The 24,953-nt window shown below is 43.8% G+C and overlaps 2 protein-coding genes across 2 annotated transcripts in view; both read left to right on the plus strand.

Moving 5' to 3' along the window:
* LOC140697950 (uncharacterized) overlaps positions 1 to 23,019 on the plus strand; it is a 40,064-nt gene extending 17,045 nt beyond the window's left edge. Inside the window, exons 4-5 of the mRNA XM_072966356.1 lie at positions 11,022 to 11,255; positions 22,905 to 23,019. Of these exons, the coding sequence (XP_072822457.1) occupies positions 11,022 to 11,255; positions 22,905 to 22,908 (238 nt within the window). The 3' untranslated portion in view covers positions 22,909 to 23,019. The remainder of the gene's footprint in view (positions 1 to 11,021; positions 11,256 to 22,904) is intronic.
* The window catches only part of LOC140697805 (uncharacterized), a 70,418-nt gene continuing 68,374 nt past the window's right edge, over positions 22,910 to 24,953 (plus strand). The window contains exon 1 of the mRNA XM_072966272.1: positions 22,910 to 23,040. The gene's annotated coding sequence lies outside the window, so the exon portion shown is untranslated. The remainder of the gene's footprint in view (positions 23,041 to 24,953) is intronic.

Here is a 24,953-nt window from a genome sequence, read left to right on the forward strand (position 1 = left end):
GTATCATTAAAGATATGCCCACAAAAAGCTTCCCTGTGTAAATGTGAAGGAAAAAAGACATCTATTATAAACTATAAGAAAAATTATCTGTCATAAGTCTCGGGATAAAAGGAGTGAAACACATTCTTTTTTGATTTTTAACCATGAATTGTTTCTCACTTAAGGTTAAAGATTTAAATCATATGTTTTGCATAGGTTTGAAAAAAGAAGTCAAGTATTCAACTTAAACCCATTCTTGGTGGTAATAATTCTAAGCAACTGGTAGAAGTGAGTGCTAATCCTTTTATACTAAATCAGTTCAAATAAGGTGTTAAAGTGTTTTCTAACATAAAAATCCAAAAAAGGATGAGGTCACCATTAAAATGTAGAAGAGAAAAGCAAAGAAGGAAACACAAGCAAAAATAAGCAAAAGAACTGACAGCACAATAAAACCTGCAAAATCTTAACATTTTGAAATTATAAGACCAGAATATAAGAAGTATGTATATAATATGTTTAAGTAAACTTTTCAAATAATTAAAATATTTTCAAGGAAAAACATACTTATTAAAATGTCCAAAAATATTTGAATAAATATTTAAATAAACACTTTCAGCTATGGAAAGTATGAATATTGAGTTGAAAAATTCAATGGATATGTTTAATGAGCTAAAGAGGGAATTAATAAACTGAAATAGAAATCAAAAACCACATCTGCATATAATATAAAAAGGAAAAGAAATAAACAACATAGAAAAGAGTTAAAGATACAAAGGGAAATATGAACATCTAATATATATCTATTCAAAACCAGAAATAAACAGAAAGTAGACCAGAAGCAACATACACAGAATTGTGAAAAAAGACCAAAAAAAAAAAAAAAAGCTAGGTTCCTGAAGCTTGGAAGTAGACCCCAAACAAAAAACACCTATACCAAGTCACATCATGGTGAAACTGAAAAACACCTAAGACAAACTATCTCAAAATCAGACAGAAAAGTCTAATTATCTCATTTAAAACAAACAAAACAAAAAAACCAAACAAAAAAGCAATATTTAGAGTGTCATCTGGATTCTCAACATTCAGAGTTAGAAGATAATGGCATAATGTGCTAAGAAAAACATTACAAGTGCCAACCAGATTTATATACCCAGTTAGAATATCTTTCAGGAATAAGATTTTCTTGTAGACATTTCATACAAAGTGAAACTGCAAAATTTTCTGGCAAGAGACTCATTAAAATCAATTGTATTTCAGTGTATTGAAGTTAGGTATCTTGCTTGTAAAGGAGTAAAGATATGATGAATATTAGTCTTTAAGAAGTACAAATTTTAAAAATCTTTGGAGAAAAAGAAAAGTGAAATAAATTGTAAGCAAAGAAATGTAATAAGTTAAAAAGCAATGAATTTTAAAAAGAGGCAAGAAATGAAAGACCGAATGCAGATATGGTGGGTCAAGTACAAAACACAGAAAGACAAGGTAGAAATGCTTTATTTTAAAAGATTGTATTAAAAAATACAGCTATATATTATATATGATATCCACATCTACACATATGTATACAGAAAGGTAAAAAATAAAAAATGAAAATACTAACCAAAAGAAAGACAGTGTATTCATATTAAGATTAGAAAAAAATGGACTTTAAAAATAAGAGAATAACTTATATTAATAAAAAGTTAAATTCTTATGGAAACTATAGGAAAATTAAATTTCTATGCACCCAAAAACATAGCTCCTAAATGCATAAAGTAAATTTACAGAAAAATAAATAGAAACAGTTAATTCATTTAAAGCATGATCCTGGCCTGGAAGGCTTCACTGGGGAATTCTACCAAATATACAAAGAAGAACATATACTGATCTTTCTCATACTCTTCCAAAAGGCTGAAGAGGAGGGAACGTTCCCACAGTTATTCTATGAAGCCATCATCACCCTTATAACAAAACCAGACAAAGACACTAACCAAAACAGAAAATTACAAGCTAATATCTTTTATGAATGTAGGTGCAAAAATTCTCAACAAAATAATACCAAACTGAATCCAACAACACATGAAATGATCTTATACTATGATCAAGTCAGATTCATCCCACGGACACAAGGATTGTTCAACATACACAAATCAAACAATGTGATACACCACATCAACAAAAGAAAGGACAAAAACCATATGATCGTCTCCACAGATTCAGAAAAGAACATTTGATTTAAAAAAAAATTCAAAGTATGATCCTGGGTCCCTGTCTTCTTGTGTGTCTCTTCGTAAGTTCTCATTAACCTATACATTTCTGCTTTAAATGTATTACCTTCTCTCATATTATTTCTATGAGTTAACCTTGATACATTACCCTCTCCAATGCCACAGCTGTTGTACACAGTACTTGTGTCAGTCTGTTCAGGCAGCTATAACAAAATGCCATGAACTAGGTGGCTTATAAACAACAAAAATTTATTTCTCACATTTCTGGAGGCTAGGAAGTCCAAGATGCAATCAAATATATGGTAACTTCTTGCTGCGTCCTCACATGGTGTATGGGGCAAGGGAGCCCTGTCAGGCCTCTTTTGTAAGGACATTAATCCCCCCTCCTGAGGGCAGGATGTCCATAACCAAATCACCTCCCAAAGTCCTCACTCCTAATACCACCATCTGGGAGGTTAGGATTCAACCTATGAATTCAGGGTGAAGGACAAAAATATTCAAACAGTGGTATTTACCCTTAAACCCAGTTTATATGGCATTAGCTTATTTACACAACTGTCTTCCCAGTCATTTTTTATAATAAAAAATTTAGCTTCAGGTTCTGAAATAATCATGAACTTCAGGACAATTGATGGAACACTTCCCTTAGTTATTTGAATACTTGTTTAGTATAATGTTTGTATTTCTTCCAAACATAAAGAACTGGCTTGTATACTCAGATGCATGAATCATAAAAAATAAAATACATGTAAGTTTGGTTTTAACAGTTTTAAAACTCAATTGCTTGCTAAATCAATAATTCACAGTACATCTGTAATAATTATTGCAGAACGATCCATAGGAAAAAATCTGTCTTCAAAAGATGCACTGATTTTAAAAATACTTCCATCATCCAATAATACAAATGTGAGGCTAAATTCACTTCCTTTGTAAATACTGAAATACCAGATGCTTTCTGTAACTAAACAAAGCATAAAACTTGAATAATTTATCACATGAGGCACCTAATTTTCCTCGTTATAGTTGAGTATTGCAGAATGATAATGATGACTTCAGAACTACTATTCCCTCTGCCCATCACATCCTTCCCCCTTCGCCTAGCGAAGTCTCTTCTCTCTTCACATGCAGCTTTATTTCTCCTTGCTGCTTTGTGTAATTCTCCAGGACTCCCTGGAGCAGAGTTAGTGGTTCCCTGTGATGTTCCTGTAGCTTTTTGCATCTGTGATCACTCTTAATATATTGTATTTTCATCACTTCTTCCTATATTGTTTTCCTCCCTTTAAACCTATATTGTATCAGAGGGCAGACATCCTTAATATCTTCATCCTTTAATAAGCATTTATTAAACACCTAATCTGATGCAGGCACCACACTGGTAGCCAGAGATACAGAAAAAGGAACCAAAAGTTTCCACTTACATGTTTCTTACTTACTCCAGGAAAGAGACAGTAAAACGGTTACAATACAACCAGAAGAGGGCCATGAGGAAGTGGAGGATGTAGATAGAAAAAATCTTTCCCAGGGACTCAGGGGAGGTTTTCTGAAAGAAGCTGTCTAAATTGAATTTTGACAAATGAGGAGGCATTATCTGAACTGGGGAAGAATGACTACTAAGAAAGGTTGGGGTGGAATCAGGGAGAAGGGTTGGTCAGGGAGTATAGGCAGAAAGGACTGGATATCAGGAGCTATGCTGGTGGTCTTGGACCTCCCTCTGCTTTATCTATGCCTCTTGATTATGTGTATATTTCAAATTATTATCAAGTTTCATCTTATCCCTTGCTAAGAGCTCCATTTTGATTTGACAGTGTGATCTGTGTTATCTCAAACCTGAAGCAAAGTAGGTGATAATCACTTCAGAGATTTAGTTCATCCTAGAAGAGCACACTGAGGAAATTCCTGTTTGATAACAGAGGATATGAAGATACTCTCTTGACAACAATTCATGAGAGGAGAAATGTCGTGAGGTTACACATCTTTTGTAGGAATGAGAAATGGATATGGCTGGAGATGTGGACAAGTTTTCCAGAAAGCCTGGCTGAAGTTACAGACCATGATTGTCTGGTACCTCAGCCCCCCGTTTTTTTATTGGTCTGCTCTTTTTTTTTTGTTTTGTTTAACATTTGTTGTAGTTGATTTAAAATGTTGTGTTAAGTTTCAGGAGTACAGCAAAGTGATTCAGTTATACATATATGTAAATATTCTTTTTCAGATTCTTTCCCATTATAGGTTATTACAAGATATTAAATATAGTTCTTTGTTCTATACAGTAGGTCCTTACTGTTTATCCGTTTTATATAGTAATGTCTGTTAATCTCAAATTCCTAATTTATCCCCCTCCCTTTCCCCTTCAGTAACCATAAATTTGTTTTCTACATCAGTGAGTCTATTTCAGTTTTGTAAGTAAATTCATCTGTATCATTTTTTTAGATCCTACAAGACATGTAAGTGATATCATATGATATTTGTCTTTGTCTGTCTGACTTACTTTACTTAGTGTGATAAACTCTAGATCCATCCATGTTGCTGCATCATTTTATTCTTTTTTATGGCTGAGTAGTATTCCACTGTATAAATATACCACATCTTCTTTATCTAGTCATTGTTGATGGACATTTAGGTTGCTTCCATGTGTTAGCTATTGTAAACAGTGCTGCTATGAACACTGGGGATGCATGTATCAATTAAAGTTTTCATTTTCTGGAAATATATGCCCAAGAGTGGGATTGCTGGATCATTTGGTAACTCTATTTTTAGTTTTTTGAGGAACTTTCAAACTGTTTGCCACAGTGGCTGCACCAATTTACATCCCCACTGACAGTGTAGGAAGATTCCCTTTTCTCCACACCTTCTCCATCATTTATGATTTGTAGATTTTTTTGAATTGGTGCTCCCAATTTGCATTGAGTTTTCTCCAACAGTACTAAGCAGGCTGGGTAAAGGAGCAGAAAAAAATGGGGGACTGCATTGATTCAAGCCTGGAGATGTTCTACCTCAGTGTAGTGCATCTGTATTTTGTAAAAATAAGGGGTGAGAGACTGGTGGATATTGAAAAACACTAAAAACCAAAGGTCAGTTTATTTTTTGCCCTGCAAGCCACTCCCCATTCCATTGATATAAAATATCAAAAAAAGTGCTGCTGAAGGACAAGCAATTCTATCTTTAACATATAGAGAGGAGACTAGAGGATGGGAACAAGAATTATCCATACTTCTCTCATCATGTAATAGAATCCTAGCCAAGGACCTTCTGCACTGAACGGCAACGATGGAGACTTTTCAAGTCATTGTAAATATGGGGTGGATCACCCCATAAATAGACACATTCCCCTCAAAATCATAAGCTAGGATAGGTTTTATCAATAAAACCCACTAATTCATCAGAAATGCCCACTGTTGAAAACACTCTAGAAAATCTAAGCCAGAAGTTGACATACTTTTTCTGTAAAGATCCGGATGGTAAAAAATGTAGGCTTTGTAGGCCATGTGGTCTCTGTTGCAACTACTTAATTCTGCCCTTAGATCAGGAAGCAGCCATGGGCAACGTGTAAATGAGTGGACATGACTATGTTCTAATAAAATTTTATTTACAAAAAGAGGTGGTAAGCTGGATTTAGTCTACAGGTGATAGTTCACCAACCCCTGATTTAAGCAAGTTAAGGTTTTGTTTATTTATTTATTTTTTCTCTGTAAAGCAAGCAGGCACACTCTAATTTATTCTCATAGATATCTTTATTTTTACGTTGCTTGCTTAAATTAAAACCCAGCTGTATTTTAAGTACTGTATTTTTCCAAGTAATTATAAAATAAAAAGACAGAGATGGCTTGATTCAGTAACACATAAGGGATAGAAATGTTCATAGTTAATCGTTAGCAGAAGGCTTTTGGGAATGCCTATACCATGGTAACTAGCAGATATACTGACTTTGAAATGACTAGATTTCCAGATGGAGTCCTTACTCCTTGCATCTATGGAGACACGTTTCTTAGAAGCAGCATAATTACAGATAGACGGCACAATGCCCCCCAGTTTTTAGGGAAATGGTCCTTAGAATATAATGACAGCTTGAATATGCTCTTTTTCAGAAGACACTGGAAATTATTCTGCTTTAGAGTTAATGGCCTTAGTTTTTGTATTTGATGTGGGAATAATTTAAACAACAGTTCCGTGATAGTTATATTATTACCATTTTTTCAAGTTTATGTTTATGAGCATGTTTTATCTTGATTTATTTCATGATACTTTATAGTCACAGCAAGAATAACCAAACATCAGGGCAGGAGAGGGGTTATTCCTTAAAGAGATGGCGCTGCCTAGATCCTGGCAAGCCTGGTGCTAAAGGGTGGTGTGGGCTCCTTAAGGAGTGAGAGTTGCAGAGACCTGCAAGCAAAACAGGGTCCCCCTGAGGCTAAAACCATCATAAGCTTAGGAGAAGGTAGGTGTGGAAGAGGGGGCTCCTTGGGGAAGGCTATGAGAAGCAGTATTCTCAGAAGAATTAGTACCAAGCCTCAATTGTCTAAACGTGCCCTGAAAGCACCTTTTGAGAGGTTCATTGTTTAGAGACACCAGCTCAGAATAGCCTTGAGGCTAGACTATTGACCATGAAACTTGTCAACATGGAATTTAATGTATTAATATAATTCTCACATTTCTTTCATGTACTGAATTTTTAATCTCAATTAGAATCTTCTCTTTTTTTCTTGCATGCTATACTTATAAATAGAGCAGGCATATATTAATTCTTTAAAAAGGGGAAAGACATAAAGAGACATGAAGATGGTGTCTTACATGACAGCTGTTTCCTCTCTTTTGCATCTTAACCATTTATTTTTCTTCTACAGAGATATACACAGTATAGTTAGGTTGTCTCAGAAAAAATCCTACTACCATGAGATTGCCATGCATGAACATGAGGAGGTTTTTGCAGCACTGCTGGAAATTCTAAACCAGGCCAATAGATCTGACATCTACAGTCTGCTGTTTTTCCTATCACTATACCACTGCACATATAGGTAAATTATTGCTATGGAATGACGATATTTGGGAGAAATCATTGTTTTAATATACTGGACTCTTGTAAGTTTTAAGAAGTAGGATATTCTAAAGAAAACATCAGTGTGACAATTCATTCTCAGGGATTTGGGAGGGTCCATTATAAGGAACCTGAAAATTAGGATAGACTTGTTGCAAGAGAAACCTTGGTATGTTTCCATGGGACAGTGAGGAGAGAAGAGGCAGATGGTGGCAGGGCTGGTAGGCATCTTGTCCTTTAATCACAAACTACACTTCAAAGTCCTTTGTAATAGTACTGATTAAGCAAAAATAGTCTTAGAATAAAGACGACTGTGTAAGAAACTTACTGGATTTATTTTTAAAGATTGAAATAAATAAATTAAGGTATCTAATGAGAATATCTACAAAAAACCTACAGCTAACATTATACTTAATGATGACAAACTAGAAGCTTTCCACTAAGACCAGGAGCAAAGCAAGGAAGTCCCATCCCACCACTCCCTTTCAGCATCATACTGTTGACCCTAGCTAATGTGATAAGGTAAGAAAAGGAAATAAAATGCATACAGATTGGGAAGAAAGATATAACTCTCTTTCTTTGAGGATGACATGATTGCCTATGTAGAAAATTTGAAAGAACTGACAAAAAAAAAACCCCTCATACACACACATAAGATTCCAGAACTAATCAGCAATAAACACTGCAGGATATAGAGTTAATATAAAAAAAAAATCCTTCCCAAATGCCATTAGTGAACGAGTAGAATTTGAAATTAAAAACACAATATCATTTACATTAGCATCCTTCAAAATGAACAACAAATATGTGTAAGATCTATATGAGGAAAAATCATTCACTACTTGTGGGAATGCAAAATGGTGCGGCCGCTTTGGAAGACTAAATGTACTCTCATTATATATCCAGCAATTGTGCTTCTTGGTATTTACCCAAAAGAGTTGAAAATTTATTTTCTCATGAAACCAAGTACATGAATGGAACTTTATTCATAATTCTTAAAATTTGGAAACAACCAAGATGTCCTTCAGTAGATGAATGGGTAAATAACTTGCCTACATCCAGGCAATCATTCAGTGCTGAAAAGAAATGAGTTCTCAACCTATGAAAAGATATGGAATCAACTTAAACGCATATTACTAAGTGAAAGAAATTGATCTGAAAAGTCTACATAGTATATAACTCCAACTAAATGACTTTCAGGAAAAGGCAAAACTATGGAGACTGTAAAAGCATAGGTGGAGCACAGAGGATTTTCAGGGCTGTGAAACTATTCTGTATGACACTACAATGGTGGATAAATGTCATTATACATTTATCAAAACCCATAGAATGTAGAATACCAAGTATGAACCCTAGTGTAAACTATGGACTTTGAGTGATAATGACATGTCAATGTAGGTTCATTGAATGTAACAAATGTACAGCTCTGGCATGAAATTTTCATCGTAGGGCTGTGCATATGTGGGCATGAGGGGTGTATGGGAAATCTCTGTACCTTCCCCTCAATATTTCTGTGAACCTAAAATTGCTCTAAATAATAAAGTCTATTTTTGTTGCTTCCAAAATTTTTTAAAAATTGACAAATGACTTGAAGACATTTCTTCAAAGAAGATACACAAAGAGCTAATAAGCCCATGAAAAGATGCTCAACGTCATGAGTCACTGGGTAAATGCAAGTCAAAATGACAAGATTCCACTTCACACCTACTAGGATGCCCTTGATAAAAACAAAACAAAACAAAAAATGGAAAATAAGTTTTGGCGAGGATGTGAAGAAATTGGAACACTTGTACATTGCTGATGGAAATGTAAAATGGTGCAGATACTGTAGAAAATAATTTGGCAGTTCTTCAAAGAGTTCAGCCTAGAATTAGCATATGATCAAGCAATTCTACTCTTCGGTGTATAAACCAAAGAATGGAGAGCTTGGATTCAAACAGATACTTTTAAATTAATATTCATTACAGATTATTCACAGTAGTCAAAAAGGTGGAAACAACCCAAATGTGCACCAAGAGAAAAACAGATACACAAAATGTGGCTCATACACACAGTGGAATGTTATTCAGCTATAAAAAGGAATGAAGTTCTAATATATGCTACAATATGAATGAACCTTTAAAACATTATTGCTAAGTGAAATGAGCCAGTAACAATAGGACATGCATTGCATGATTCCATTTATGTGAAATATCTAATAGGCAAATTCATAAAGATAGAAAGTAGATTAGAGGTTACAGGGCCTGGAGTTATTAATTAATGGTTACAGAGATCTATTAGGGGTGATTAAAAAATTTTCGAACAGAATAGTGGTGACAGTTTGACAACATTTTGAATGTACTTAAGATCACTTAATTGTACACTTAAAAGGGTTAAAATCACAAATTTTATTGTATATATTAACTACAGTAGACTTTTTTTTTAAAACAAGGAGTTGTTGGTTATGTGCATTGGAAAAGAGGGAATCTGCTTTTCTTCCTTTCCCTAATACTCAATCTTATCTGAAGGAAAATGAGTCCTTAGAAAGAAATGGTTCAAAGGCAAGTTTTCTGAGAATTCCAAAAAAAGACTTAAAATATGTTTCAATAAATTGGGCAAATGAGGAAATTCCCAGCACAAAACAAAAAAAAAATCTCCCAAATTCTGGAGTAGTTTTGACTCTAAATTGCCTTCCTCTATTTGTAGAACACTTAGGAGTGAAACTAACCCTGAATTATATGAAGTTATCTTTTTAAAATATGGCTCTGATTGTGTCTATCAATAAGGCTTTATAATCAGTAGAGTCAAGATGCTAACTATTTTTTTTAAATTATCTGATTGAAAAAATGATCGTGAAATTTTAAAAATCATTTCTTAATCCCTGCTTAAATTACCTGAGAGGGAGGTCACATGTTTGATACAAAATCACTTAGCAAAGCAAGTAGCAAGAGAACATAATAACCACCCTGAGGCAGTGTTCTTCACCTGAGAAAAGGTAGTTCTAAAAATCAGTTTTGTATTATTTGATATATTCTTTATATATATATATTTTCTCCTACATTTCTCTCCTTTACACTCCCAGAAGTAGCCAGCTGTTAACGTCCTCAAAAAGCTGTGTGACAGGGTGAAAAGCAGAAATGACATGCAAGCCTATGGCTTTTGCTTTCCCGAAGTCTACACTCTTAGAAGAACTGAGACCATTATAAAAGGAGGGAAAAGGGACTTGCAGACATAGGTAGACTATCTAAAGAGATATGGAAAGCAAAGCTTAAAGAGAGATTTAGCCAGTTGGAGAGGTCTGTGGGTCTGAGGATAAGAAAGAACTTCTACCTCCTTTCTGAAGGAAGACTCGTGGCCACAGGTATCTTTGCAGGAGCTCCTGGTGTCCCAGAAGACAACCTCTGGACCAGAAGAGGAGAGATGGGTACAGAAGGTGGAGGGCTCTGTGGCCATCCACTGGACCCAAGATGGAAGACTAGATACTGTCCCTCAGCCCACTCCCCATCAATGTCATGGCATTCTCTATGAGATCCAGAACTAGCCCCAAAAGGACAGATGCTTAGTTTTCTATTAGTTCAGTAAAATAGTAGCTTGGGATCAGATACAAATTTGAGCTATGAAAAATAAAAAGTGATTTGCACAGCAAATTTTTTGGACAGTGATTTATGTCCACCAGGAAAGCAAGCACGTACATACCTTACTTAATTACAAAGCTGAGTAATTGCCTTGGTGGTGAGTCCAATATAGAACTCAGGCCAAGCACACAGCCCACCTACTGCTGTGCCTCACGTCTGGGCCGCCAACACCCTGCCACCCCTCTTCTCCCTCAGGTCCGGTATGGCAGAAGACCCAACCCGAGCGTCCGCGCTGCGCTCAGGAGGAGGAGGGGCGCGGCGCGCACGCGCGGACGCACAGACGGGAGGATGCGAGGCCGCTGCGCTCCGTCCAGAGCGTGTGGGAGCTGGCGGGAGCCGGGTGCTCCTGGACCAGCCCCTCCGGAGGAACGCGGCCTGGGGTCTGGACCGCCGCTTCTTGTCGCCTACGCTGCTGCTGCTGCCGAGCAGGTAAGGGGGCGTTGGTGGGGGCGCGCAGGTCAGGGAGCAGGCAGGTGAGGCCTGGGCTGCGCAGTTGGGGAGGCGCGTAGGTAGGGGTTCGTCGGAGATGCCCGGGTGGGGCGGCCAATTAGGAACCTGAAGTGGGTCCGTGGCCTGCAGCCATGGTTCCTGGTCCCCCCCCCCCCCCGTTAGTAGTCCCTGAACCCCGCCTCTTTGCCGCCGCTTGTACCCGAGTTCGGGAAAGCGGCCTGCAGCCATGGTTCCTGGCGCGCCCTCCCCCCCGTTAGTAGTCCCTGAACCCCGTCTCTTTGCCACCGCCTTTACCGGAGTTCGGGAAAGCGGCCTGCAGCCATGGTTCCTGGTACCCCCCACCCCCGTTAGTAGTCCCTGAACCCCGCCTCTTTGCCGCCGCTTGTACCCGAGTTCGGGAAAGCGGCCTGCAGCCATGGTTCCTGGTGCCTCCCCCCCCCCCCCGTTAGTAGTCCCTGAACCCCGCCTCTTTGCCGCCGCTCGTACCGGGGTTCGGGAAAGCGGCTGCAGCCATGATTCCTGGTGCCCCCCCCGTTAGTAGTCCCTGAACCCCGCCTCTTTGCCGCCGCTTGTACCCGAGTTCGGGAAAGCGGCCTGCAGCCATGGTTCCTGGTGCCCCCCCCCCCGTTAGTAGTCCCTGAACCCCGCCTCTTTGCCACCGCCTTTACCCGAGTTCAGGAAAGCGGCCTGCAGCCATGATTCCTGGTGCCCCCCCCCCGTTGTAGTCCCTGAACCCCGCCTCTTTGCCACCGCCTTTACCCGAGTTCAGGAAAGCGGCCTGCAGCCATGGTACCTGGTGCCCCCCCACCCCCGTTAGTAGTCCCTGAACCCCGCCTCTTTGCCGCCGCTCGTACTGGGGTTCGGGAAAGCGGCTGCAGCCATGATTCCTGGTGCCCCACCCCCCGTTGTAGTCCCTGAACCCCGCCTCTTTGCCGCCGCCTTTCACGGAGTTCGGGAAAGCGGCCTGCAGCCTTGTTTCCTGGTGCCCCCCCCCCCCCCGTTAGTAGTCCCTGAACCCCGCCTCTTTGCCGCCGCCTTTCACGGAGTTCGGGAAAGCGGCCTGCAGCCATGATTCCTGGTGCCCCCCCCCCCGTTAGTAGTCCCTGAACCCCGCCTCTTTGCCGCCGCTTGTACCCGAGTGCGGGAAAGCGGCCTGCAGCCATGGTTCCTGGTGCCCCCCCCCCCGTTAGTAGTCCCTGAACCCCGCCTCTTTGCCGCCGCTCGTACCGGGGTTCGGGAAAGCGGCTGCAGCCATGGTACCTGGTGCCCCCCCCCGTTAGTAGTCCCTGAACCCCGCCTCTTTGCCGCCGCTCGTACCGGGGTTCGGGAAAGCGGCTGCAGCCATGATTCCTGGTGCCCCCCCCCCCCCCCGTTAGTAGTCCCTGAACCTCGCCTCTTTGCCGCCGCTTGTACCCGAGTTCGGGAAAGCGGCCTGCAGCCATGGTTCCTGGTTCGCCCCCCCCCGTTAGTAGTCCCTGAACCCCGCCTCTTTGCCGCCGCTCGTACCGGGGTTCGGGAAAGCGGCTGCAGCCCGGGGAGGTGGGAGGGCGCCGGACGGTCCCGGAGCACCTCCCACCGCCTTTCTGCCTAGGCGGACCTGCCTGCCTAGCGGAGGCCGCCCTGGACCCTCCTGGGCGCAGGCGACTTGGGGCGGGATAACCGGCAAGGTCTGGGCCTTTGGGAACTTGTTGGCCTGTCCCCGAAATGAAAAGCTTTTGGCAAGCCTATCTTTAGGTTTTTTAGGAATCTCAATCGGTTTGCTCCTGGGAGGCAGACGCGGCGCTGTCAGGGTGCGGGGGGAGGGGGGCGGCATTGGCGGCGGCGGCGAGGAGAGGGCTCAGCCCGTGCGAGCTGGTCTGTTCGCTCCGATCTCCCCGGCGGCCTGGCCTTGGGGGCGGCCTGGCCTGGGGGCAGCACTTGCTGCCCCTGGTTCGCTGAAGGCACGTTCCCAGGACAGCCTGCTCTCTGGAGGCGGGCGTGGTCGTTCAGAGGTCTGGGCGGGAGGTGGCAGCTGCAGGGGTAGAGGGGGTGCCGTGATGCTCTGGTAGACTTGCTCCTATCTGCCCCAAGGCCTGGCCTGGGGGCGGCCTCTATGTCCCCATGTTCGCGTGACCTAGCTTCCAAGTCAGTCTGCTCCTGGGAGGCGGGCGCGTGCAGTCAAAGTGAGGGCGCCGCGGCAGCGGGAAATGAGAGCAAGTCCTGCGCTGTTGCATGGGGCAGCCCAAATCCCACCATCACCGCTGCCGCAGTAGCAGCCGCTCCCTGGCCGCACCGCGCCCGCCTCCCGGGAGCAGGCTGACCCGGGGACGTGCTTCCAGCGAAGCTGGGGCGGCCGAGGCCGCCCCCAGGCCATGCCCCAGGGGCGGTGAGGGCTAATCGACCAGCTTGCCAGGGGCTATGCCCGTTTCCCCGCTGCTGTCCCAGGTTCCTGAGACACTTGTTTGTAGGTGAGTGGGCTACCGGGAGGCAGGTGCCCTGCATGGTCATGGGGTGGTGGCGCCGCTGGTGGGGAGGGGAAGGGCGTCCATCCATGTTGCTGCGAATGGCGTTGTTTTTATTATTGTTTATGACAAAATCATTAATATGTTTTACTTTGTAGAGTGGTACTCTATTGTATGAATAGACCACAACTTCTTTGTCTAGTTATCTGTTGCTTTATTTAGGTTGCTCCCATGTCTTGGCAATTGTATATAGCGGTGCTGTGAATATTGGGGTGCAGGTGTCTTTTCACATTAGAGTTTCCTCCAGATATGTACGGAGACGTGGGATTGCTGAATCATATGGGAAGGCTATTTTTAGCTTTTTGAGGACTGTCCATACTGTTTTCCGTAATGCCTACACCAAACTACGTTCCCAGCAGCAGTGTAGGAGGGTTCCCTTTTCTCCACTCCCTCTCCAGCATTTATATCCTTCATGAACTTTTAAATGATGTGCCTGGTGTGAGGTGACACCTCATGGTAGTTTTAATTTGCATTTACTCTATAGTTAGTGACATTGAGCATGTTTTCATCTGCCTGTTGGCCATTTGTATGTCTTGTTTAGGTCCATTCTCAGATCAGGTGGTGGTGGTGGTTGGGTTGCATGTGCTGTTTATATGTTCTGCAAATTAAGCTTTTGTGAGTCGCTTCATTTGCAGATATTTTTTTCCCGTTCTGTAGGTTGTCGTTTAGTTTTGCTTAGGGTTTCCTTTGCTGTGCATTAGGTCCCATTTGTTTATTTTTGCTCGTATTTCCACTGCCTGGGTAGACTGCCCTAAGAACGTTGTGAAGATTTATGTCAGAGAATGTCCTGCCTGTATTTTCTTCGACAAGGCTTATTGTGTCTTGTGGTATATGTGAGTCTTTAAGCCATTTTGAGCTTAGTTTTGTGTACGGGGATTTACAGGCTGCTATCCGGTTTACCCAACACCACTTGCTGAGGAGACTGTCTTTTCTCTATTGTATATTCATGTCTCCATTGTTGAAGATTAATTGATCGTAGGTCTGTGGATTTATTTTTGGGCTCTCTATCCTGTTCTGTTGATCCATATGTCTCTTTTTATGCCAATACCGTGCTGTTGTGATGATTGTAAGCCTGTAATACTGTCTGAATTTGGGCCGGGGAGCAGTTATTCCCCCAGCTTCATTCTTTTTCTTCAATACGGCTTTGGCAATTCTGAGTCTTTTGTGATTCTGTGCAAATCTCAGGGTCAGGATCATTTGCTCCAGTTCTGTGAAAAATGTCCAGGATAATTTGATGGGGAAATCTGTAGATTGCCTTGAGCAGAATGGCCTTTTTAACAGTACTGATTCTTCCAACCCAGGAGCATGGGGTATCTTTCTGTTCTTTTAAAGTGTGCTTGAACTTCCTTAACCAAAGTTTTGTAGTTGTCCACGTGCAAGTCTTTCACCTCCTTGGTCAGATTTATTCCTAAGTATTTTATTTAGTTTTTAGATGCATTTGAAAAAGTCAGCTCAGGATAGGGGTGCACTGGGATTGAGGGGGGATGTCACAGTGAGGGGAGACAGGCTGAGGGGGTCAAGGGGCCGGCCCGAAGTGAGGGGCGCTCGGAGTGCGGGCGACACGTCTGAGGTGTAATCCGGGGATGAGGGGACCATCTCGGGATGGTGGGGGAACCCAGGCTGAGGCTTGAGGGGTCAGCTTGGGGTGCAGGGGCCGTAGGTTACGACCTAGTGGGGCAGGGTGTGGGGATGGGGATCTCGGTGTAAGCAGGAAAAAAACTGGTCTTGGGGATCTGGTCAGGGACCGGGCCTGGCTGGGGGTGTGGAGGCACCGATGGGGTGGGAGGGGCGGCGAGCAGGGGGAGTGGAGCCGGTGGGTGTGGCCCGGCCCTGTCCCCAGCCCTGGCCCCGGCCAGAGGTGGTTCTTGCTGGGTGCGGAGATCCAGTCCTTGGCAGGGTGAGGGCGCTGGGGATGGGGATCCGCCCCACCGCCCAGGCCCGCCAGGCCCCACTCCTCGGGTCCGGTATGGCAGAAGACCCAACCCGAGCGTCCGCGCTGCGCTCAGGAGGAGGAGGGGAGCGGCGCGCACGCGCGGACGCACAGACCGGAGGATGCGAGGCCGCTGCGCTCCGTCCAGAGCGTGTGGGAGCTGGCGGGAGCCGGGTGCTCCTGGACCAGCCCCTCCGGAGGAACGCGGCCTGGGGTCTGGACCGCCGCTTGTTGTCGCCTACGCTGCTGCTGCTGCCGAGCAGGTAAGGGGGCGTTGGTGGGGGCGCGCAGGTCAGGGAGCAGGCAGGTGAGGCCTGGGCTGCGCAGTTGGGGAGGCGCGTAGGTAGGGGTTCGTCGGTGATGCCCGGGTGGGGCGGCCGATTAGGAACCTGAAGTGGGTCCGTGGCCTGCAGCCAGGGTTCCTGGTGCCCCCACCCCCCGTTAGTAGTCCCTGAACCCCGCCTCTTTGCCGCCGCTTGTACCCGAGTTCGGGAAAGCGGCCTGCAGCCATGATTCCTGGTGCCCCCCCCCCGTTAGTAGTCCCTCAACCCCGCCTCTTTGCCGCCGCTTGTACCCGAGTTCGGGAAAGCGGCCTGCAGCCATGGTTTCTTGTGCCCCCCCCCCCCGTTAGTAGTCCCTGAACCCCGCCTCTTTGCCGCCGCTCGTACCGGGGTTCGGGAAAGCGGCTGCAGCCCGGGGAGGTGGGAGGGCGCCGGACGGTCCCGGAGCACTTCCCACCGCCTTTCTGCCTAGGCGGACCTGCCTGCCTAGCGGAGGCCGCCCTGGACCCTCCTGGGCGCAGGCGACTTGGGGCGGGATAACCGGCAAGGTCTGGGCCTTTGGGAACTTGTTGGCCTGTCCCCGAAATGAAAAGCTTTTGGCAAGCCTATCTTTAGGTTTTTTAGGAATCTCAATCGGTTTGCTCCTGGGAGGCAGACGCGGCGTTGTGAGGGTGCGGGGGGGGGGGGGCGGCATTGGCGGCGGCGGCGAGGAGAGGGCTCAGCCCGTGCGAGCTGGTCTGTTCGCTCCGATCTCCCCGGCGGCCTGGCCTTGGGGGCGGCCTGGCCTGGGGGCAGCACTTGCTGCCCCTGGTTCGCTGAAGGCACGTTCCCAGGACAGCCTGCTCTCTGGAGGCGGGCGTGGTCGTTCAGAGGTCTGGGCGGGAGGTGGCAGCTGCAGGGGTAGAGGGGGTGCCGTGATGCTCTGGTAGACTTGCTCCTATCTGCCCCAAGGCCTGGCCTGGGGGTGGCCTCTATGTCCCCATGTTCGCGTGACCTAGCTTCCAAGTCAGTCTGCTCCTGGGAGGCGGGCGCGTGCAGTCAAAGTGAGGGCGCCGCGGCAGCGGGAAATGAGAGCAAGTCCTGCGCTGTTGCATGGGGCAGCCCAAATCCCACCATCACCGCTGCCGCAGTAGCAGCCGCTCCCTGGCCGCACCGCGGCGGCCTCCCGGGAGCAGGCTGACCCGGGGACGTGCTTCCAGCGAAGCTGGGGCGGCCGAGGCCGCCCCCAGGCCATGCCCCAGGGGCGGTGAGGGCTAATCGACCAGCTTGCCAGGGGCTATGCCCGTTTCCCCGCTGCTGTCCCAGGTTCCTGAGACACTTGTTTGTAGGTGAGTGGGCTACCGGGAGGCAGGTGCCCTGCATGGTCATGGGGTGGTGGCGCCGCTGGTGGGGAGGGGAAGGGCGTCCATCCATGTTGCTGCGAATGGCGTTGTTTTTATTATTGTTTATGACAAAATCATTAATATGTTTTACTTTGTAGAGTGGTACTCTATTGTATGAATAGACCACAACTTCTTTGTCTAGTTATCTGTTGCTTTATTTAGGTTGCTCCCATGTCTTGGCAATTGTATATAGCGGTGCTGTGAATATTGGGGTGCAGGTGTCTTTTCACATTAGAGTTTCCTCCAGATATGTACGGAGACGTGGGATTGCTGAATCATATGGGAAGGCTATTTTTAGCTTTTTGAGGACTGTCCATACTGTTTTCCGTAATGCCTACACCAAACTACGTTCCCAGCAGCAGTGTAGGAGGGTTCCCTTTTCTCCACTCCCTCTCCAGCATTTATATCCTTCATGAACTTTTAAATGATGTGCCTGGTGTGAGGTGACACCTCATGGTAGTTTTAATTTGCATTTACTCTATAGTTAGTGACATTGAGCATGTTTTCATCTGCCTGTTGGCCATTTGTATGTCTTGTTTAGGTCCATTCTCAGATCAGGTGGTGGTGGGTGGTGGTGGTGGTGGTTGGGTTGCATGTGCTGTTTATATGTTCTGCAAATTAAGCTTTTGTGAGTCGCTTCATTTGCAGATATTTTTTTCCCGTTCTGTAGGTTGTCGTTTAGTTTTGCTTAGGGTTTCCTTTGCTGTGCATTAGGTCCCATTTGTTTATTTTTGCTCGTATTTCCACTGCCTGTGTAGACTGCCCTAAGAACGTTGTGAAGATTTATGTCAGAGAATGTCCTGCCTGTATTTTCTTCGACAAGGCTTATTGTGTCTTGTGGTATATGTGAGTCTTTAAGCCATTTTGAGCTTAGTTTTGTGTACGGGGATTTACAGGCTGCTATCCAGTTTACCCAACACCACTTGCTGAGGAGACTGTCTTTTCTCTATTGTAGATTCATGTCTCCATTGTTGAAGATTAATTGATCGTAGGTCTGTGGATTTATTTTTGGGCTCTCTATCCTGTTCTGTTGATCCATATGTCTCTTTTTATGCCAATACCGTGCTGTTGTGATGATTGTAAGCCTGTAATACTGTCTGAATTTGGGCCGGGGAGCAGTTATTCCCCCAGCTTCATTCTTTTTCTTCAATACGGCTTTGGCAATTCTGAGTCTTTTGTGATTCTGTGCAAATCTCAGGGTCAGGATCATTTGCTCCAGTTCTGTGAAAAATGTCCAGGATAATTTGATGGGGAAATCTGTAGATTGCCTTGAGCAGAATGGCCTTTTTAACAGTACTGATTCTTCCAACCCAGGAGCATGGGGTATCTTTCTGTTCTTTTAAAGTGTGCTTGAACTTCCTTAATGAAAGTTTTGTAGTTGTCCACGTGCAAGACTTTCACCTCCTTGGTCAGATTTATTCCTAAGTATTGTATTTGGTTTTTAGATGCATTTTAAAAGGGATCCTACCTTTACTTTTATTTTCTTGTTGATTCAGTGTTAGTGTAAAGAAATGCAACTGATTTTTGTATGTTAATCTTGTATCCTGCTTTCTTGCCGAATTCTAGTATCTTTAGAAGTGTTTGTGTGGAGCTTTTAGGGTTTTGTGTATATAGCATTTTGTCCTATGTGTATAATGTAAATTTTACCTCTTCTTTTCCAATTTGGATCCCTTGTATTTCTTTTTCTTGCCTGATTTCTGTGGCTAGAACTTCCAAGACTATGTTGAATAGAAACGGTGAGAGTGGGCGTCTTTGTTTTGTTCCGGATTTTAGTGGGAAGGTTTTTAGGTTTTCACTCTGAATACTGTGCTGGGTGTAGGTTTTTCGTAAATAGCTTGTATTATGTTGAAATATATTCCCTTTATACCCACTTTGGTGAGAGTTTTTACCATCAGTGGGTGAATTTTGTCAAATGCTTTTTCTGCATCTACTGAGTATCATGTGGTTTTTGTCCTTTCTTTTGTGGATGTGGTGTATCACATTGATTAATTTGCATATGTTGAACCATCCCTGTGTCCCTGGGGTAAATCCAACTTGATCATGGTGTATGATCTTTTTTAATGTGTTGTTGGATTTCGTTTGCTAATATTTTGTTGAGAATTTTTGCATCTACTTTCACCAGTGATACTGGCCTGTAATTTTCTTTTTTGGTAGTGTCTTTGGTTTTTATATAGGGGTGATGGTGGCTTCATAGAATGAGTTTGGGAGTGCTCCCTCCTTTTCAGTCTTTTTGAAGAGTTTGAGAAGGATCACTGAGTTCTGTATGTTTGTTAGATTTCCCCAGTGAAGCCTTCTGGTCCTGGACTTTTGTTTACAGGGATGTTTTATTTTATTGACATTTCTGTTTCATTTCTAGTAATTGGTCTATTCAAGTGGTCTGTTTCTTCTTGATTCAGTCTTGGTGGGCTGTGTGTTTCCAGAAACTTGTCCATTTCTTCCAGGTTGTCCAGTGTGTTTTCATATAGTTGTTCATAGTGTTCTCTTATGATGTTTTTATCTCTGGGGTATTGGTTACAGGAGCTTAGTTCTTGAATGATTTTATGATTGGCCTAGGATAATTCACATTCAGTAAAGCAATGGTTTATGACTAGTAAACGGAATAAATTGATCATTTCTAGGTCTTAGTCTTCTTAGCCACTGCCCCCAATGAAGTGTGAATCCTCACGTCCCTTCCAAAATGTTCTGTAGGGTAGTGTTTAATTTTATATTTATTAATTGTATAGTTTATAATCTAGTAGATAAAATTTCATAGATCTCATGTTTTTGTAAGGATGTTTAAAGCTATTTTATTATTTTAACTGGAACAATTCACACTATATATCTATGCAAAAGCAACCTACATTTACTATTAAAAAGGTACAAAACACGAGAAAGAAAATACATATGCGACAAGGAAGACCTCAGTAGTCACAGGGGATGTAGGTGTACCTCACTCTGCTAAGACTGAGTCCCCCACATGCCAGGTTCTAAAGAGTCATACTAAGCTTCTGCCTACCTCGTTCCCCTACGAGCACCCACTTGGGTCTCAGGGTGGAGGCTGAGCCACTCAATTTGTTTCCAGTGAAAAAAATATCAGCCACCAAGAGGATGGTCGTAACAATTTCTTGGCACCAAACCCCTATAAATCTAAGAGGCCCTACGTTTGGCCCATATTCTGGAGCAAGTAAAAATGGCTGAAGACTTTGTGAAGCAGAGATGCTCACCCATTTTTGTTGAAGGTGGTAAATGCACTAGGGGCTGACTGTAGTCATGAGGAAATAAGCTCAGTGCCAGCATTTGCCTTTTTCTTCTTGGAAGCAAAGGCCCTTGTGGGAGGGTTAAAGTAGGCCTGCTCTGTGCCCTCACAGTGCTGGAGGGCCCATGACACAGGGGTTAGTCCGGATTAGACGGGAAAGTGTGGAAGTAAAACAGGACCGAGCTGAAATTTTAACTTGCATTCTCCGAGAGTTTCAATGTCTGAGAGCTACCAAGAAAAGTTACAAATGCCCCATTCTGCCTAAGGAATCTCAGAATCACAGATGCTGTCTGCTCTGGCTAGATGGCCAAAGTAGGAAGAGGGTGAAAACATTTTGCAGCTGTAAGCTGCCATGATCCTAAAGGAGCCACAGAGATGAGGGCTATGCCAGGCAAGAAAATGTTCAGATCAGGTGTACAGTGTTAGGGAGAGGGGAGCGAACCATGCCAGTTTCCCCCGGACTGTCTTGATTTTATCACTGATAGTCCTGGGTCCCAAGAATCCCCCAGTCCTGGGCAAACCCGGGAGCCCACTTAGGACACATTCCTATGCCCCAGTGGCTGTCCTGGACCCACATCTGTGTCTGTACCATGGCCATGTTTCCCACAACTGCTCCTAGCCTCTGACTAGCAGGGTAGGGGTACAGTACAAGCCCATTTCTGGAAGGAGTGGGGTTTCTTTATTGGGCATTTTAAGGCCCCGGGACTCTTCCTTTGGCCTTGCCAGAAACATTAGAATTGTTCTTCAGTTTCAGACGTTCTCCCCAATCCTCTTTGTTCCCCTCTGCCTTCCACGTTTGCATTTTACTTGATTTTTTAATTTTCATCTGCATACTGTTCTTCAATTTTGACATCTGGTGAAATCTACACCAGTCAGTCTGTGCCTGCCTTAAGTACCGCCAGAAACTGTCTCCTCTGTCTCCTGTAACAGAATTACAGCTTAAACATTTTCTTCACTCCTGCTATCAAAAGCAAAACAAAAGAAAATAAATAAAACCACAGACATCCAATGATCATTTATAAATTGTAGTGAAGAAGTAATATACCATCACAATAAAGAAATGGAAAAAAACCCATATATAAATATATCAAGAAATATACAGGACTTTCATAAGGAAAAAAGACACCATAAGCTAAAGAAGGACATAAAATGAGACCAATTGAGAGACATACCATGCACCTGGATACACTGTTACAGGAGATTGATTCTCAGTTAATTCTCGTAACATAATTACCATGAAAAGCCTCACTAAACTAAGAATTCTTTTTAAGGGGGCATAGTGATGGTTAAAAATTCAGGTCAAATAATGTAAAGGTAAACATTTCCGAGAGAATCCTGAAGAGGAAGGATGAGGAGGGGAAGTTTGGATGTGTACTGCTGATGCTAGAAGCAGCAGACCATTCAGTGGAACAGAATGGAAAACCCAGAAATGGAAAAAAACCTCTGAGAACTGAATGCAAGCTGAAGTGGTACAGCTGAGAAAAGATGGGTTGTTTGGGACAAGTGAATAATCATTTTTAAAACATTCTCCAATGTTACCCCATGTTCCAAAACAAATCTTGGATTGATGAAAGATGTATTTGGTGGAAAATCAAAGCAAAAAATAAAAGTGAAGCAAATGTGAAAACATAAGGCTGAGCCACAGGGAAGGGTCAGCAGGCCCGTGGAAACACGTTTTCATTTCATCTGGAGAATGTGCATCAGTTTCTCTTAAGTTTGAACTGAAAGACCCACATTGCTACAGTCTCTGAAACGATGAAAAGAGCTTTCTGCTGTTGCATCTGCTACTTTCCATGGAGAGCGGCTGGGGCCCATAGGCATGTGGAAGGTGCTAACTAAAAAGTGGCACTTGGCACATGCCTCTCCAAGGATCGGATCGGGTTGGCACTCGCCAGCTAACTCTGCTTGGATTCAATCAGGAGCCGCTGCCACCGCTCACCTCCAACACTCTGTGAGAGGAGTTCATGGCAGAGGTCAGGAGTGAGGCACTCTGTGCTCTCTGAAAACTGGCTGAACAGGCCTTCAGACAGTTAGGTATTTTCAGGAGAAGATTTTATGGCCCAAAGTCTTGCATCTTCTATCTAGAAAAGTACGAAAATCATTGATGATGACATCTGCTCCTCATGACTAGCAGCAGCTTCTGCCTGAGTGTGTGCTTGACTGCATGTGCCCCCCTTCACTGAAATCCTGTATGACACTGAGTTTTCCCTTTGCTTCTTTGGAAGAATTTCTCAGAGCTTTCATTTTGCCGCCAATATGACTTCACCCAGAACTCTCTCATTGTGTGACTTTATTTCAGTTGACAACAGGAATAAACTGAAGGGCAAGGAGGTTGAAAGAGTTTTCGGGGGGAGCTCTCCGGGGGATGAGGCCCTCAGCATCCTGAAGCTCCACACCACTCCATGACCAGTCACATGCCAACACGTCTTTCTTGGGTGAGTCTAAATTCTGCAAATGTCCTGAACCAGCCAGCCAAGTAGCAGCAATATTTGAAAGGAAAGCAGTGTGGCCCAGAAGCAGTGGCAGAGATCAGAGATGCCTGGGGCTGGCACGTGCGGGCAGGGCGTGCTGGGCCTCAGGGCCTCTGTGCGCACGGGTAGGGGCTCGGGGTTCCGAGGCGCACGGGCACTGCATTGGCGTTGCTAGGCTGCGGTTACTGTGTACGGATAGAATCCAATGGACACAGCTTCCCAGCCAGACCCCAGTGGTGGTGGAAAGCCTACTTGTAGAGATAATGAGCCGATATTTTTGCGTTTGCCGTGCGAGCTGCGAGTCGCCTGTGGGCTGTACCATCAGCCCTCAGAGAGACCGCAGGAACTCGCAGCCTGGCTACCACATTCACAGGAGGGACCTAAAAAAGATCCATAGAGCTGCCTGTGCTGGAGACGTCAGAAGGTCCAGCGAGTACTCCTCCTGAGACAGAATGGCCTGGACGAGCGTGATAGAAAGAACAGGTCACAGGGGTGGCAGGACAGGGCGGGGCGGGTCTGGGAGGGGCCGGGGGCCGGGGGCCTGGCCCAGCTGTCAGTTTCCCTCTGAGGCTCCTGGAAACCAGCGTGGGGTCCAGTGGCCAGCAAACTTTATAGGCGGCTAAAGCTTGAGCTGGTTTTGGACCCACTCATAATTCCCCTTAGAGAGCACTTTCCTGACAGTTTTTCAGTGACTTAACTGCATGGCAGTAATAATAGAGACCAGATTCAACATAAAGATAAAAATGGCATCTTATTTTGAATGTACACTTTTATATACAGGAAAGTGTGTAATGAGAAAAATAATTGCCATGATAGGTGAGCCTCTGGGATAAAACTTCTTGGAATAAAATTCAAGATCCATTTTATATCAGTGTACACGTTTGTACATACATTCTTTACTGAAGGACCTTAGAGGACAACTTTGAAGTGGGGAGATAGATAGCTGTGCTCTTGAACACGTGGACTCATTTTCTTTAAATCTCTGGTCTTCCCATATTTATTGAATTTTCCATAAACCAAATTCAAATTACAGGCTTTTTTTGCTTGTTGCTTTCAAAGACTTGTCAGTAAAAATGAACATATTGTCTGACACAAATACACTGTACATCTTTTAAAGGCACATTGTTGGGTTTTTTTGTTAATCTTATTTTCTGATCTACAGGGTTTTAATTTTTTTTTTATGTTGTTCAATCAACCTCCAGAATTCTTGCTTTTGAAGTCCTTCTTTGGAATGTCTTTGTCAGCATAAAAAATGTATAGATAGAAATTTATGTTTTCTTCTGGTACTTTTCTCACTTTGTATATTTAAAAATGTTTATCCATACGTCTTACACTTATGTATGTGAGATAAAAATCTAGCTACTTTCCTCTAAATAGATTGTTTCTCCATCACGCATGAATAACTTCTCTTTCCCTTATATGAAATTTCATCAGTAACAAGTTCTAAAGTCTTACATAGACTTGGGTGTTTGGGCATGTTCCGATCCATTCATTTATCTGTTTTTTCAACTGTTGGTAAATCAGTAATTTGTGGAAATTTACAGCACATATTGATATCAAGAAGGGTAACGCTTTGTCTTTGTCTACTACACAGATGTTTGAATTTCATCACAAGAATTCAAAACAGCATGTGTAACTCACAATTTTTAAATGGAAGTCTAGTTGATTTACAATATTGCCTATCATGTTTTTAAGGTCTAAAGTTGATTTAAATGCCACCCATGTGACAAGAACTGCAGTAGACCTGCGGCATGGACCATCATTGCACTTACTGAAAGGCACCATAGGTTGTCAAATGCCCCACTATTTTATGCCCCAATAAGGAAATTTGTTAAGTGCTGCCAACTCCCAGATACAGAGAACAAACTAGTGGTTCA

Source organism: Vicugna pacos, chromosome 8, assembly GCF_048564905.1.
Source record: "Vicugna pacos chromosome 8, VicPac4, whole genome shotgun sequence".
NCBI classification, from domain to species: Eukaryota; Metazoa; Chordata; class Mammalia; order Artiodactyla; family Camelidae; genus Vicugna; species Vicugna pacos.